The sequence below is a fragment of the Hyla sarda genome, chromosome 2, assembly GCF_029499605.1.
Source record: "Hyla sarda isolate aHylSar1 chromosome 2, aHylSar1.hap1, whole genome shotgun sequence".
NCBI classification, from domain to species: Eukaryota; Metazoa; Chordata; class Amphibia; order Anura; family Hylidae; genus Hyla; species Hyla sarda.
The window spans coordinates 450,845,665-450,859,855 of NC_079190.1; the positions used below are offsets into that span (position 1 = coordinate 450,845,665).

The window sequence follows — 14,191 nt, forward strand, 5'->3', positions numbered from 1 at the left end:
GTCTTCAATTTGTGGATGTTTAGCAGTAGCTTAATACATGCTTAATGCAAATTTCAACATTGATCTTTAAATGTAAGGGGTTGGTTATGAATCCCTCTTGGATACTGCGAATGACTGCTCCTGACTCATTCTGTGTCTATCAGGAAATTATTGCCTCCCTGATGCCTCAGGCCTTGGGCCTTCAATTTTTGGATGTTTAGCAGTAGCTAAATACATGCTTAATGCAAATTTCAACATTGATCTTTAAATGTAAGGGGTTGGTTATGAATCCCTCTTGGGTACTGCAAATGACTTCTCCTGACTCATTCTGTGTCTATCAGGAAATTATTGCCTCCCTGATGCCTCAGGCCTTGGGCCTTAAATTTTTGGAAGTTTAGCAGTAGCTAATACATGCTTAATGCAAATTTCAACAATGATCTTTAAATTCTCGGCGCTCTGCTAGGGCCTTCTCCTACCCCGCCGGGGCCAATCCGAGGACCTCACTAAACCATCCAATCGGTAGTAGAGACATGCGGTGTGTACAAAGGGCAGGGACTTAATGAACCCGAGCTTATGACCCGCGCTTAGTTGTGATTCTTCTTTCCTGGCAAATAATTGCAATCCCTGATCACTATCGCGAACGGGGTTAAGCGGGTTACCCGCACCTGTCGGTGAAGGATAGACACACGCTGGTCCGTTCAGTGTAGCGCGCTTGCAACCCCGGACATCTGAGGGCATAACACTCCTGTTATTGCTCGATCTCGCGAGTTATCGTGCAATGTAAGGGGTTATTAAAGCCTCTTGGGTACTGCTGGTGCCTACTCCTGACTGCTCCTGTGTCTTTCAGGAACTACTTGACTTCATGATGCTTCTGGGCTTGGGCCTTTAATTTTAGGATTTTTGAAATACATACATACATGCTTAATTTAAATTTCAACATTTATGGTGCAATGTATGGGGTTATTAAACACTCTTGGATAGTGTTTTTTTCACATTTTCTGATAATTATAACAGTAATAAACTCGAATTTTCCACAATAATAACCATTACACCGTTGAACGATTGTTGCGTGTGATTTTTTAAGTAAAATTTTCAAAAAAATATGCAGAGGGATGAACTCTGCTTCTTTATTTCATAAAAAATTATTTTATAGAAGAATGTCTTTTGGTGGTCCACCATCCTACATTATAGAGTCTTCTGGACTCTTGAATATGCGCTTTTTCTTAACCCCTTAATCGTTGTGAGACAATCATTGTGAAAATCATTGTGCGACAAAATCGAAGAAAAAACGCCATTTTGAAAATGTTGGGGGCTTCCGTTTCTACGCAGTGCATATTTCGGTAAAAATGACACCTTATCATTATTCTGTAGGTCCATACGGTTAAAATGATACCCTACTTATATAGGTTTGATTTTGTCGTACTTCTGGAAAAAATCATAACTACATGCAGGGAAATTTATACGTTTAAAAATGTCATCTTCTGACCCCTATTACTTTTTTATTTTTCCATGTACAGGGCGGTATGGGGATGCCTTTTTTGCGCCGTAATCTGAGGTTTTTAATCGGTATGATTTTTGTTTTGATCGGACTTTTTGATCACTTTTTATTCATTTTTTAATGGTATAAAAAGTGACAAAAAATATGCTTTTTTTGACTTTGGATTTTTTTTTGTGCGTACGTCATTGACCGTGCGGTTTCATTCATTATATATTTTTATAGTTCGGACATTTATACACGCGCCGATACCACATATGTTTATTTTTTTTATTTACACTGTTTTATTTTTTTTATGGGAAAAGGGGGGTGGAAACAATGGCCGGTCAGGGCAATGGAGACGTTGCGCCTAAATCTCACGGCCACATGAGCCCTGTGGGGGCTTGTTGGATTTGGTCCTTCGTATCCACACGCTGGGGTCCGGGACACGCAAAAGTTGTTTTAAATTTAAAATCAAAGAATCATGCTGGGCCTGGGTCTGGGAATTTCAAATTTTCTCATAGGTAGCACCCGCTATCCAAAATCTTAAAAAAAAAAATCTAAAATTGTGGTGTTTTTGGGGGGGGATTGTGAAGCCCTGGTGTGTACTCGTGCATCAGCCAACTCCAAGCTGTGTCATTCAGGCAATATATGGGTTACTGATGCCGCTGTGGGGCCTGGGTCTGGTAATTTCACATTTTCTCATAGGTAGCACCCGCTATCCAAAATCTTTTTAAAAAAATTCTAAAATGGTGGTGTTTTTTGGGGGATCGTGAAGCCCTGTTGTGTACTCGTGCATCAGCCATCTCCAGGCTGTGTCATTCAGGCACTATATGGCTTACTGATGCCGCTGTGGGGCATGGGTCTGGGAATTTCAAATTCTCTCATAGGTAGCACCCGCTATCCAAAATTTTTTTAACATTTTTTTAAAATTGCTGTGTTTTTTGGGGGGGATTGTGAAGCCCTGGTGTGTACTCGTGCATCAGCCAACTCCAAGCTGTGTCATTCAGGCAATATATGGGTTACTGATGCCGCTGTGGGGCCTGGGTCTGGTAATTTCACATTTTCTCATAGGTAGCACCCGCTATCCAAAATCTTTTTAAAAAAATTCTAAAATGGTGGTGTTTTTTGGGGGATCGTGAAGCCCTGGTGTGTACTCGTGCATCAGCCAACTCCAGGCTGTGTCATTCAGGCAATATATGGGTTACTGATGCCACTGTGGGGCCTGGGTCTGGGAATTTCAAATTTTCTCATAGGTAGCACCCGCTATCCAAAATCTTTTTAAAAAATGTCTAAAATTGTGGTGTTTTTTGGGGGGGATTGTGAAGCCCTGCTGTGTACTTGTGCATCAGCCAACTCCAGGCTGTGTCATTCAGGCATTATATGGGTTACTGATACCGCTGTTGGGCCTGGGTCTGGGAATTTAAAATTTTTTCATAGGTAGCACCCGCTATCCAAAATCTTCGGTTTAAATTTCTTAATTCCTCTTTTAATCTTAGGGATTGTGAAGGCCTAGTGCCTACTCATGCAGCTGGCAATTCCGGGCTGTGCCATTCATCCACTATATGGTGTCCTCATGCTGCCAACACCTCCATGCTGTGTCATTCAGCCACTATATGGTCTTCTCATGCTGACAACATGTCCATGCTGTGTCATTCAGCCACTATATGGTGTCCTCATGCTGCAAACACCTCCACGCTGTGCTATTCAGCCACTATATGGTCTCCTCATGCTGCCAACACCTCCACGCTGTGTCATTCAGCCACTATATGGTGTCCTCATGCTTCAGCCTCATCCAAGCTGTGTCATTCAGCCACTATATGGTGTCCTTATGCTGCCAACACCTCAACACTGTGCCATTCAGCCACTATATGGTGTCCTCATGCTGCCAACACCTCCACGCTGTACCATTCAGCCACTATATGGTCTCCTCATGCTGCTAACACCTCCACGCTGTGTCATTCAGCCACTATATGGTCTCCTCATGCTGCCAACACCTCCACGCTGTGTCATTCAGCCACTACATGGTCTCCTCATGCTGCCAACACCTCCACGCTGTGTAATTCAGCCACTATATGGTGTCCTCATGCTTGAGCCTCATCCAAGCTGTGTCATGCTGCCAACACCTCCACGCTGTTCCATTCAGCCACTATTTGGTCTCCTCATGCTGCCAATACCTCCACGCTGTGTCATTCAGTCACTTTATGGTCTCCTGACACTGATGCCACCACCAGGCTCTGTAATTGTGCTGCTGTGCGGCAGTGATTCTAAAAGCGATGCCGGAAATCTGCATGTTATTCTGAATAACAGTATTATTTCACTAACCCAGCAAACTCCATATGCATTTTAGAACACGGCAAAGTGTTCCATAACCCTATAGAGGCTGTATGTAGGCTAGAAATAGCCTTTTTTAATATAGATTTGCCAAGAAAAAATTCGGATCGAAACTAACTTTATCGGAAAATTCAGCGAATCAGCCGAATCAAATTTTGTAAAAGTTCGCTCATCTCTAATTATGGCATCTGATCCCATCAATTTGATGACGTTTTTTTTTTGTTTATATATATCAACCGACTCCAAAAAGTTAAACAGATTTGTAAATGACTTCTATTAAAAAATCTTAATCCTTCCAATAATTATCAGCTGCTGAAGTTGAGTTGTTCTTTTCTCTCTGGCAACAGTGCTCTCTGCTGACATCTCTGCTTGTCTCGGGAACTGCACAGAGTAGAAGAGGTTTGCTATGAGGATTTGCTTCTACTCTGGACAGTTTCCGAGACAGGTGTCATCAGAGAGCACTTAGACAAAAAAGAACAACTCAACTTCAGCAGCGCAAAAGTACTGAAAGGACTAAGATTTTTTTATTAGAAGTAATTTACACATCTGTTTAACTCTCTGGAGCCAGTTTATATATATATATATATATATACATATATGTATATATATAGTAGAGGAGGGAAGCAGCACTCCTGCGATAAAAATGAACGGGTGACTGACTGCTGTTGATCTGGGTCAGAGATCCAAAGGGAAGTAGTCAAGTAGAAGCAGTGGCACTCCAAGCTGGTGAAATAAAGTGATGTCTTTATTTACTCCAAAGTGAGCTACGTTTCAGCAGCCTCGTTTGGCTTGACAAAGGCAGCGGGAGGCTGACGAAACGTAGCTCACTTTGGAGTAAATAAAGACATCACTTTATTTCACCAGCTTGGAGTGCCACTGCTTCTACTTGACTACTATATATATATATATATATATATATATATATATTAAGCTCTGCGGAATCTGTAGGCACTATATAAATAAATTATTATAGTGTTTTTCCTGGATAACCCCTTTAAGTGAAAAATAAGAAGGGAGCATACAACACACATTACTCGATGAACAAGTCTGGCCTTAATATTAATATGAATACAGAAAGACAGAATTGGTTTTGTTTTATTCACATACTCTTTTATTTAAAGGCGTACTCCGATGCACCACCAAAAAAAAAAACATGCCACAATGTAGCCCATTAACTTACTTAAAACTACATCTCTCAGCATGTCCACTCCTGACATCCGGCCAGCTCCTGCCTAAAGAGAGGATTGCGCATGCGCAGAACGTAAGCGCTGATTGGAAGGCCTATGGCAGCTCAGCTCTGCGAATATATGAATATATTACTGAGATGGGGAGTGGCCGACTCAGGACTGGGAGGCCAGCAGAGCCCGCAGTGACTCATGGGAGCGATGAGTCACCGGGCTAAGATGGCGGCGGTGCCTAAGAAGCAGCGGTCGAGCGTCATGGATTGAAGAAAAAGGAGCCAGCTTCCGGTAGGAGAAGAAATGCGGGAGAAGACCAGGAAAAGAGCCATATGGGTAAGGTAAGTTATTTACAATGTTATATAACTTTGTTTTAGGCTAAGTTTGCCCTTAAAAAATGAGCATCGGAGTACTCCTTTAATTAATAAAGATACTGAATTATTTGCTTTATATAATTCCATGATGAAAACTTAAAAAATATTCTAATACATTTATGGAAAAATATATGATTATAGAGTTTACAATTTTAAAAGGTCACATTCAGTTAATAAAAATCTATTACATTTCTTTTAATTGTTGCTATATCTAACTTAAATTACATCATTACATGTATTTTTTGGTCCATTTATATCATTAAAAAAAATATTCTGGAACTGAGTAAAGCTTAAAATGCATAACAGTTTTGCCTATTCTGGAAGTTTTGCCTATCTTTATTAACTAGTTACTAGTTCTGTAAAATGTGTCCAAATGGCCACATGAGTCAGTTTCCTTATAAAATTACACATACAGATGTGCTCACCCCCACCTTTCCTTTAATTTAGTTAGGGATTCCAATTTCTCATTATTATGACATGCTATCTCAACAAAGGTACATTTCACCTTACAACCATTGGTTGGTCAACCATAAATACTGTACATATGGCATGGGTATTACCTGACAGAGTATTACAAAATTATCACAATTTATTTTTTATATTTTTCCCTAAGGCATCATTCACATTGCCATTGGTCTCTGCTCTTCAGAGTACTGTTGGCTGAACGAGGGGAGTTTAGAAGAGAAAAAATTGTATACTAGATTTTTCTCCACTAAACTCTGCTAAACTAGCGGATTCATAATGGACCCAATTTAATTGAATGGGGTCCGTTGGGATGTGCCAATGTCTATTGTGTTCCGACCCATTTCAGGGTCCATACGGCTCAAGAAAAAAGAAAAGAGCCGAACAGGACCTGAGCTGGATGGGAGATAGGGTCAATGTGAGCCTAGCTTTAGCTACACATATTGTGATTGTGTTGAGGGATGCGGATGGGTAAACAAGAACATATGTGCAAAATGCCCTAAGAATCATAAGTTGTGTATAATGCTCAATTGCTCCCAATAAATAAATCTGGTGACAGAACTGAGAATAGTCACATAACACACAGAAGCTTCCAGCAATCCTGGCTCTAGGTAAATGGGAATGGCCTTGTTTTTTTTAGTATTTGGAAACGTGGCTTACTTTTTTGGCACCCTTTTAGAACTTTAACTTAATATAGGTACACCCACTTTGAATATTAGTCAGAATCTCTTTGAGGGACCCATGTCTAGTCCACTTTAAAGAAAACGTTCTCACTTAATTTGACATCTTCATTTTCAAGAAGCACAACTCTTTTACATTAACCTGGTGACTGTTTCTGTTGCAGGAAGGCATATATTATACATGAAATCACTTTCTATAAATTAGGATTCAATGTTAACATTTATACACAATAATGCTGAAAATACGTCTCAGCATTAGATTAATGCTTCACTGGGAGATCTCATTTATAAGCGGCGCCCAAGAAGCTTTACCACCAGACATCATGAAAATTTGATATTAAGCAACCTTTAAAAATATGTACTCAGATGCACATACAAACTACAATTGCTAGGTACACCCTGAGGTATAGGAAAGGCTAACAGTGCAGAATGTAAGGCAATTTATCTTGATTTGTTCCTCTTTTAAGATATGTGGAATCCTGGGAGCTTCCAGTGAGAAACAGCACAATTCCTAGGTAAGGGAAGCCTCTTTTCCCCAAGGTGCTTCTCAATGTGTTTGTTGGCGGTAAAAACCTCCCTTTAGGGAAATTATAACACAGTGGAAATCTCCCCTACTTATTTTTTACATTGTACATTAGAACATGAACCTGGATGAGGCATTTTCTAGAGCTGAGCATTCTGTTTTCTATCTCTGGAGTCTTTTTAGTTTTGATATATTTGCCTTCTAGAACAATATATTTTCTGGTGCTGAGTCTGGAATAATAATATCTATGTAATGATCGCACTAATAGAGGAGAGAAAATGAACATACCTAGAGGACATTTAAGGCATTTCTTCATGATTAATACCTAATTTTAGTTTATATTTCAAGTGAACTACTGTACTGTATCAGTTGTTAGGTTTTGTTACTCAACAACAATCAGAACATAGTATCCTAAATAATTGTATCTGTAGAAGCAATAGAAGAAGTTGCCGTAGCAGGCACCAAAGTGGTTTTCTTGTCCTGTATTATTAAAGGGGTAGGCCTACAATTATAACATGTCCCCTATCAATAGGATAAGTGTCTAACTGCAATGGGTGCAACTGCTGGAAACACCCACAATCTGGGACCCGAGTCTTTAATCATAATGCAGTGGCAGTGATGCATGTAAGCCAGGTTACCATTCATATATTTGTGAGGTGTCCGACTGCTGGCCACTATTGTAATCCCTTGTTTGACCATAACAACTTATCCCCTATTCACAAGATAAGTGACTGATCGTTAAGGTCCTGACTGCAGGATCCCCTTGATTTAAAGAGTGGGAACCTAAGTGTTATGCAAGACTGCTGCTCCGTTCTGACTGGTGTTGAACTTGTAATTTTTCAGCAATTAGACCCACTGAGATCAGACCCTTTTTTGTGGGTAGGGAATAAGCAGTTATGGTTGGACAATACCTTTAACCCCTTAAGGACCAGGCCATTTTACACCTCAGGACCAGAGCGTTTTTTGCACATCTGACCACTGTCACTTTAAACATTAATAACACCGGAATGCTTTTAGTTATCATTCTGATTCAGAGATTGTTTTTTCGTGACATATTCTACTTTAACATAGCGGTAAAATTTTATGGTAACTTGCATCCTTTCTTGGTGAAAAATCCCAAAATTTGATGAAAAATTTGAAAAATTTGCATTTTTCTAACTTTGAAGCTCTCTGCTTGTAAGGAAAATGGATATTCCAAATAAAAAAAAAATTGATTCACATATACAATATGTCTACTTTATGTTTGCATCATAAAATTGATGTGTTTTTACTTTTGGAAGACACCAGAGGGGTTCAAAGTTCAGCAGCAATTTTCCAATTTTTCACAAAATTTTCAAACTCACTATTTTTCAGGGACCAGTTCAGGTTTGAAGTGGATTTGAAGGGTCTTCATATTAGAAATACCCCACAAATGACCCCATTATAAAAACTGCACCCCCCAAAGTATTCAAAATGACATTCAGTCAGCGTTTTAACCCTTTAGGTGTTTCACAGGAATAGCAACAAAGTGAAGGAGAAAATTCACAATCTTCATTTTTTACACTCGCATGTTCTTGTAGACCCAATTTTTTTATTTTTACAAAGGGTAAAAGGAGAAAATGTATACTTGTATTTGTAGCCCAATTTCTCTCGAGTAAGCACATACCTCATATGTCTATGTAAATTGTTCGGCGGGCGCAGTAGAGGGCTCAGAAGCGAAGGAGTGACAAGGGGAATTTGGAGAGTACGTTTTTCTGAAATGGTTTTTGGGGGGCATGTTGCATTTAGGAAGCCCCTATGGTGCCAGAACAGCAAAAAAAAAAAAAACACATGGCATACCATTTTGGAAACTAGACCCCTTGAGGAACGTAACAAGGAATTAAGTGAGCCTTAATACTTCAAAGGTGTTTCACGACTTTTGCATATGTAAAAAAAAAATATTTTTTTTTCACTAAAATGTGTGTTTCCCCCCAAATTTCACATTTTTGCAAGGGTTAATAGCAGAAAAGACCCCCAAAAATTTGTAACCCCATCTCTTCTGAGTATGGAGGTACCCCATAAGTTGACCTGAAGTGCACTACGGGTGAACTACAATGCTCAGAAGAGAAGGAGTCATATTTGGCTTTTTGAGAGCAAATTTTGCTCCGGGGGCATGTCGCATTTAGGAAGCCCCTATGGTGCCAGAACAGCAAAAAAAAAAAACACGTGGCATACCATTTTGGAAACTAGACCCCTTGAGGAACGTAACAAGGAATAAAGCGAGCCTTAATACCCCACAGGGGTTTCACGACTTTTGCATATGTAAAAAATAAAAATAAAAAATTCACTAAAATGTGTGTTTCCCCCCAAATTTCACATTTTTGTAAGGGTTAATAGCAGAAAAGACCCCCCAAAATTTGTAACCCCATCTCTTCTGAGTATGGAAATACCCCATGTGTGGACGTCAAGTGCTCTGCTGGCGCACTACAATGCTCAGAAGAGAAGGAGCGCCATTGAGCTTTTGGGAAAAAAATGTTTTGGAATGGAAGTCAGGGGCCATGTGCGTTTACAAAGCCCCCCGTGGTGCCAGAACAGTGGAACCCCCCACATGTGACCCTATTTTGGAAACTACACCCCTCACAGAAATTAATAAGGGGTGCAGTGAATATTTAAACCCCACTGGCGTTTGACAGATCTTTGGAACAGTGGGCTGTGCAAATGAAAAATAAAATTTTTCATTTTCACGGACCACTGTTCCAAAAATCTGTCAGACACCTGTGGGGCGTAAATGCTCACTGTACCCCTTATTACATTCCGTGAGGGGTGTAGTTTCCAAAATAGGGTCACATGTGGGTATTTTTTGGGGGGGGGTTTATGTCAGAACCGCGGTAAAATCAGCCACCCCTGTGCAAATCACCAATTTAGACCTCAAATGTACATGGTGCGCTCTCACTCCTGAGCCTTGTTATGCGCCCACAGAGCATTTTACGCCCACATATGGGGTATTTCTATACTCAGGAGAAATTGCGTTACAAATTTTGGGGGTCTTTTTTTCCTTTTAACGCTTGTGAAAATAAAAAGTAAAGGGCAACACCGGCATGTTAGTGTAATTTTTTTTTTTTTACACTAACAAGCTGGTGTAGCCCCAACTTTTCCTTTTCCTAAGGGGTAAAAGGAGAAAAAGCCCCCCAAAATTAGTAGTGCAATTTCTCCCGAGTACGGAGATGTCCCATATGTGGCCCTAAACTGTTTCCTTGAAATACGACAGGGCTCTGAAGTGAGAGAGCGCCATGCGCATTTGAGGACTAAATTAGGGATTGCACAGGGGTGGACATAGGGGTATTCTATGCCACTGATTCCCAAACAGGGTGCCTCCAGCTGTTGCTAAATTCCCAGCATGCCTGGACAGTCAGTGGCTGTCCGGAAATGCTGGGAGTTGTTGTTTTGCAACAGCTGGAGGCTCCGTTTTGGAAACACTGCCATACAATACGTTTTTCATTTTTATTGGGGGGACAGTGTAAGGGGGTGTATATGTAGTGTTTTACCCTTTATTATGTGGTAGTGTAGTGTTTTTAGGGTACATTCGCACTGGTAGGTTACGGTGAGTTTCTCGCTAGAAGTTTGAGCTACGGCGAAAAATTTGCCGCAGCCCAAACTTGAAGCAGGAAACTTACTGTAAGCCTGCCCATGTGAATGTACCCTGTACGTTCACATGGGGGGGGGCAAACCTCCAGCTGTTTCAAAACTACAACTCCCAGCATGTACTGACAGACCGTGCATGCTGGGAGTTGTACTTTTGCAACAGCTGGAGGCACACTGGTTGGAAAACCTTCAGTTAGGTTCTGTTACCTAACTCAGTATTTTCTAACCAGTGTGCCTCCAGCTGTTGCAAAACTACAACTCCCAGCATGTACTGATCGCCGAAGGGCATGCTGGGAGATGTAGTCATGCAATAGCTGGAGGTACGCAACTACAACTCCCAGCATGCCGAGACAGCTGATTGCTGTTTGGACATGCTGGAATTTGCAGTTTTGCATCTGGAGGGCTACAGTTTTAGAGACCACTGCAAAGTGATCTCCAAACTGTGGTCCTCCAGCTGTTGCAAAACTACAATTCCCAGCATGCCCTGACAGCAAACAGTTGTTTGAGCATGCTAGGAGTTGTAGTTTTTTTCAAGATCTGGAGGGCTACAGTTTAGGGACCACTATATAGTGGTCTCAAACTGTAGCCCTCCAGCTGTTGCAAAACTACATATTCCAGCATGCCCAAACAGCTGTCTGGGCATGCTGGGAGTTGTAGTTTTGCAACATCTGGAGGGCTACAGTTAGAGACCACTGTATAATGGTCTCAAACTGTACCCTCCAGATGTTGCTAGGCAACTCACCGGCTTCCGTCGGATCCAGCCGCACATCATCGCCGCCCGCCGATCTCCGTCGCCTGCAGCCTCCGACGCCCGCCCGGATCGGTAAGTGGATCTTCGGCGCCGGTCCCCGTCATTTCCCCGTCCTGCCCCGCCTATTGTGGGAGGGCAGGACGGGGAAAACGAAAGTAAACCCCCCGCCCCCGATCTGCTATTGGTGGTCGCGTCTAGACCACCAATAGCAGGGATAGGAGGGGTGGCACCCGTGCCACCTCACTCCTATCGCTTCAGGGGGATCGTGGGTGTCTTAGACACCCGCGATCCCCCTTCTATTCCGGGTCACCGGTCACAATAGACCCGTAATGACCCGGAATCGCGCAAATCGCAAGTGTGAATTCACTTGCGATTTGCCGCGATCGCCGACATGGGGGGGTCTGATGACCCCCCTGGGCATTTGCACGGGATGCCTGCTGAATGATTTCAGCAGGCATCCCGCTCCGATCCCCGCCCGGCGCACGGCGGGGACTAAAACTGCCCATGACGTAAATGTACGTCCCTGGTCCTTAAGACCCAGGGTGTCGGGACGTACCATTACGTCATGGGTCCTGTAGGGGTTAAGGGTTAAATATTACATACTAAAAAGTTCTACAGATTTCTAATAACTTTTTGTTTCTAATAACATTGTGTTTATGTATATAAGTAAAATTCTTCTCATCTAGACCCAAAAGCTGCGAATTGCACAGACAGAAAGCCATACTTGTCAACTATTTTAATTTCAAAGTATAAAATGGGTGTGGTTTATAAATTATATATTTACATAGAGGCATTTCAGGCCATTTTAGGGAAGTTAGTGCCCACAGCAGGATGTAAATTTTGGAAGCCATGCTAACATTGAGTAGGGTATCGGCGATCCTCTGTTTTGACCTATACACATGTACATATCCTAGCATTTACATCTATAGGTCGATTTTTTTTTTTTATAAGCTGTTTATCTCATTCTTCTTTATGAGGAAAGATAAAGAAGACTACTTCTTTTTATGAACTGAAGGCTTAGGTGCAGTTGGTCTCTTAAAGGGTTATCACTATCTTTACAGAAATGGCACATCCACAAGACATGCTATAAATGATCAATGTAGGTCCTGCATCTCGAGATTGAGGATCCTTAACCCCCCTTTGGCCTGGCGGCAATCACCAGAGATGGTCAGAAAGCTAAAAACAGCTGAGACATCTGTTGTAGGAAGATTGCATAACCTCCATTGAAGTAAATGGGGGTTGTAAAGTATTGCACTAGAGGCTATGTTTTTTTCAGAATTCTTGAGTTACATAAACAGAAAAGCTGCTACACTATTAATACCACTACCATAAACCTCTATGGGAGTTACATAAACTACATAAAACAGCCCACTGTTTTAATCTTCCCAACCAGCTGCAAGTGGGAAAAAGGAGTCTGGAGTTCCCAGAATGGGGCCCAATGTATCGGATATTCACACCATATCCTGTGGGTATGTCATAAATGTCCATAAAGCAATAACCCTTTAAGGCCCTTGGTTCATACTCCCACTTAGTGCATGCAGATCCTGCAATACAATCCTGGTGACATGTTTCTCTATAAATAATTCAATGCATTATTATTGGTAACATCAGCCGAAATACAAATCATTTTTCTTTTCTAGAAATCTTTGATAAGATTCAAATCCAGTCCTGAATATCAATGTTGACAGCTCATTACAAAAAGCCGGGGAAGTGCGAGGATATATGCAGACTATCAGAAGTGGGAAAGAAACACACACACATTAACATCATTTTATCTAATCAAATGAATGATCTGAATCAACTTTGTAGCGGATTCCATGCTGCTTCTTGTGAAATGCTTAATGGAAGTTTTTCATGTTCAAACCCTTTGGCTAAAATGAATGGGAGTTGTTTTTTTTTTTTTTTGTGTTTTTTTTCCCCTTGCTCTCTCTCTAGACTTCACTAGGAATTAATATTAAAACTTTGCTGTCCTGTTCATGTCTGGTAGAATATAGTGGAGATACCGAAATATAAGTCTATCTAAGTTATCCTAACATTTCTCACATTGTCAGAACCCGCAGGCCTTCGGGCATCCTCCAACGTGCATGTAAGCCTTTCATTTAACGCTTACTGCAGAATTCTCAATTATTCTTGACAGAGAAAGAGACCACAATCTTAACCACCAAGCTTATTGTTAGCGCCGAGTACAAATTCACTATATGAGGTATATTCCTTAGCATCAGCTAAGGAATTTCTCAGCTAAAGCTCAGTGAAGAATCTATTCATAAGACCTACAAAGCCTCACAGCAAAAAGGCTTTTCATGTACATCTCGACAAGTCAGAAACCTTCTCTGTGTTTGTTGGCGATTTCAAAATAGAAAGCCAGGATTAAAATATTCCAATGTATTATATGGAGGGCAGAGTGTGGGGAGAAAAATACAAGCATTGCAAGACATGTGTACAAACTAGCAATGAGAATTTAGAACTATAAAACACAGTTACCTTTTTTGTCGTCGAAGTATAGGGTCTGCTGAGCAGGGTTTGACCACTGGAGGGAGGTGTTATCATTTTGATCAACACGACAAGTCAAGTTCACCGTTCCTCCTTCAATAGCTGTAACATTCTGCGTGACTGGATGCTGCCCTTGGCTTACTAAAAGGAGAGTCAGAAAATACAGCTGACATAAGCATGGACGTTACAAAGCAGAATGTAAAAGCACAAGCATGCTACAGGCCGACACACACACAAGAATCAAGGGAAAACACAGCACTGGGAAATAACAGGAGGCAATCACTTCTGTACACCACTTCTTGGTTTCAGTTCTTGATCAAAAACACATTTGCTCAGGGCCTGGATT

General features: G+C 41.3%; 1 protein-coding gene across 1 annotated transcript in view; it reads right to left on the reverse strand.

Moving 5' to 3' along the window:
- The window catches only part of CADM2 (cell adhesion molecule 2), a 486,710-nt gene that overhangs the window by 362,816 nt on the left and 109,703 nt on the right, over nt 1–14,191 (reverse strand). The window contains exon 2 of the mRNA XM_056559359.1: nt 13,838–13,986. Within this exon, the coding sequence (XP_056415334.1) occupies nt 13,838–13,902 (65 nt within the window). The 5' untranslated portion in view covers nt 13,903–13,986. The remainder of the gene's footprint in view (nt 1–13,837; nt 13,987–14,191) is intronic.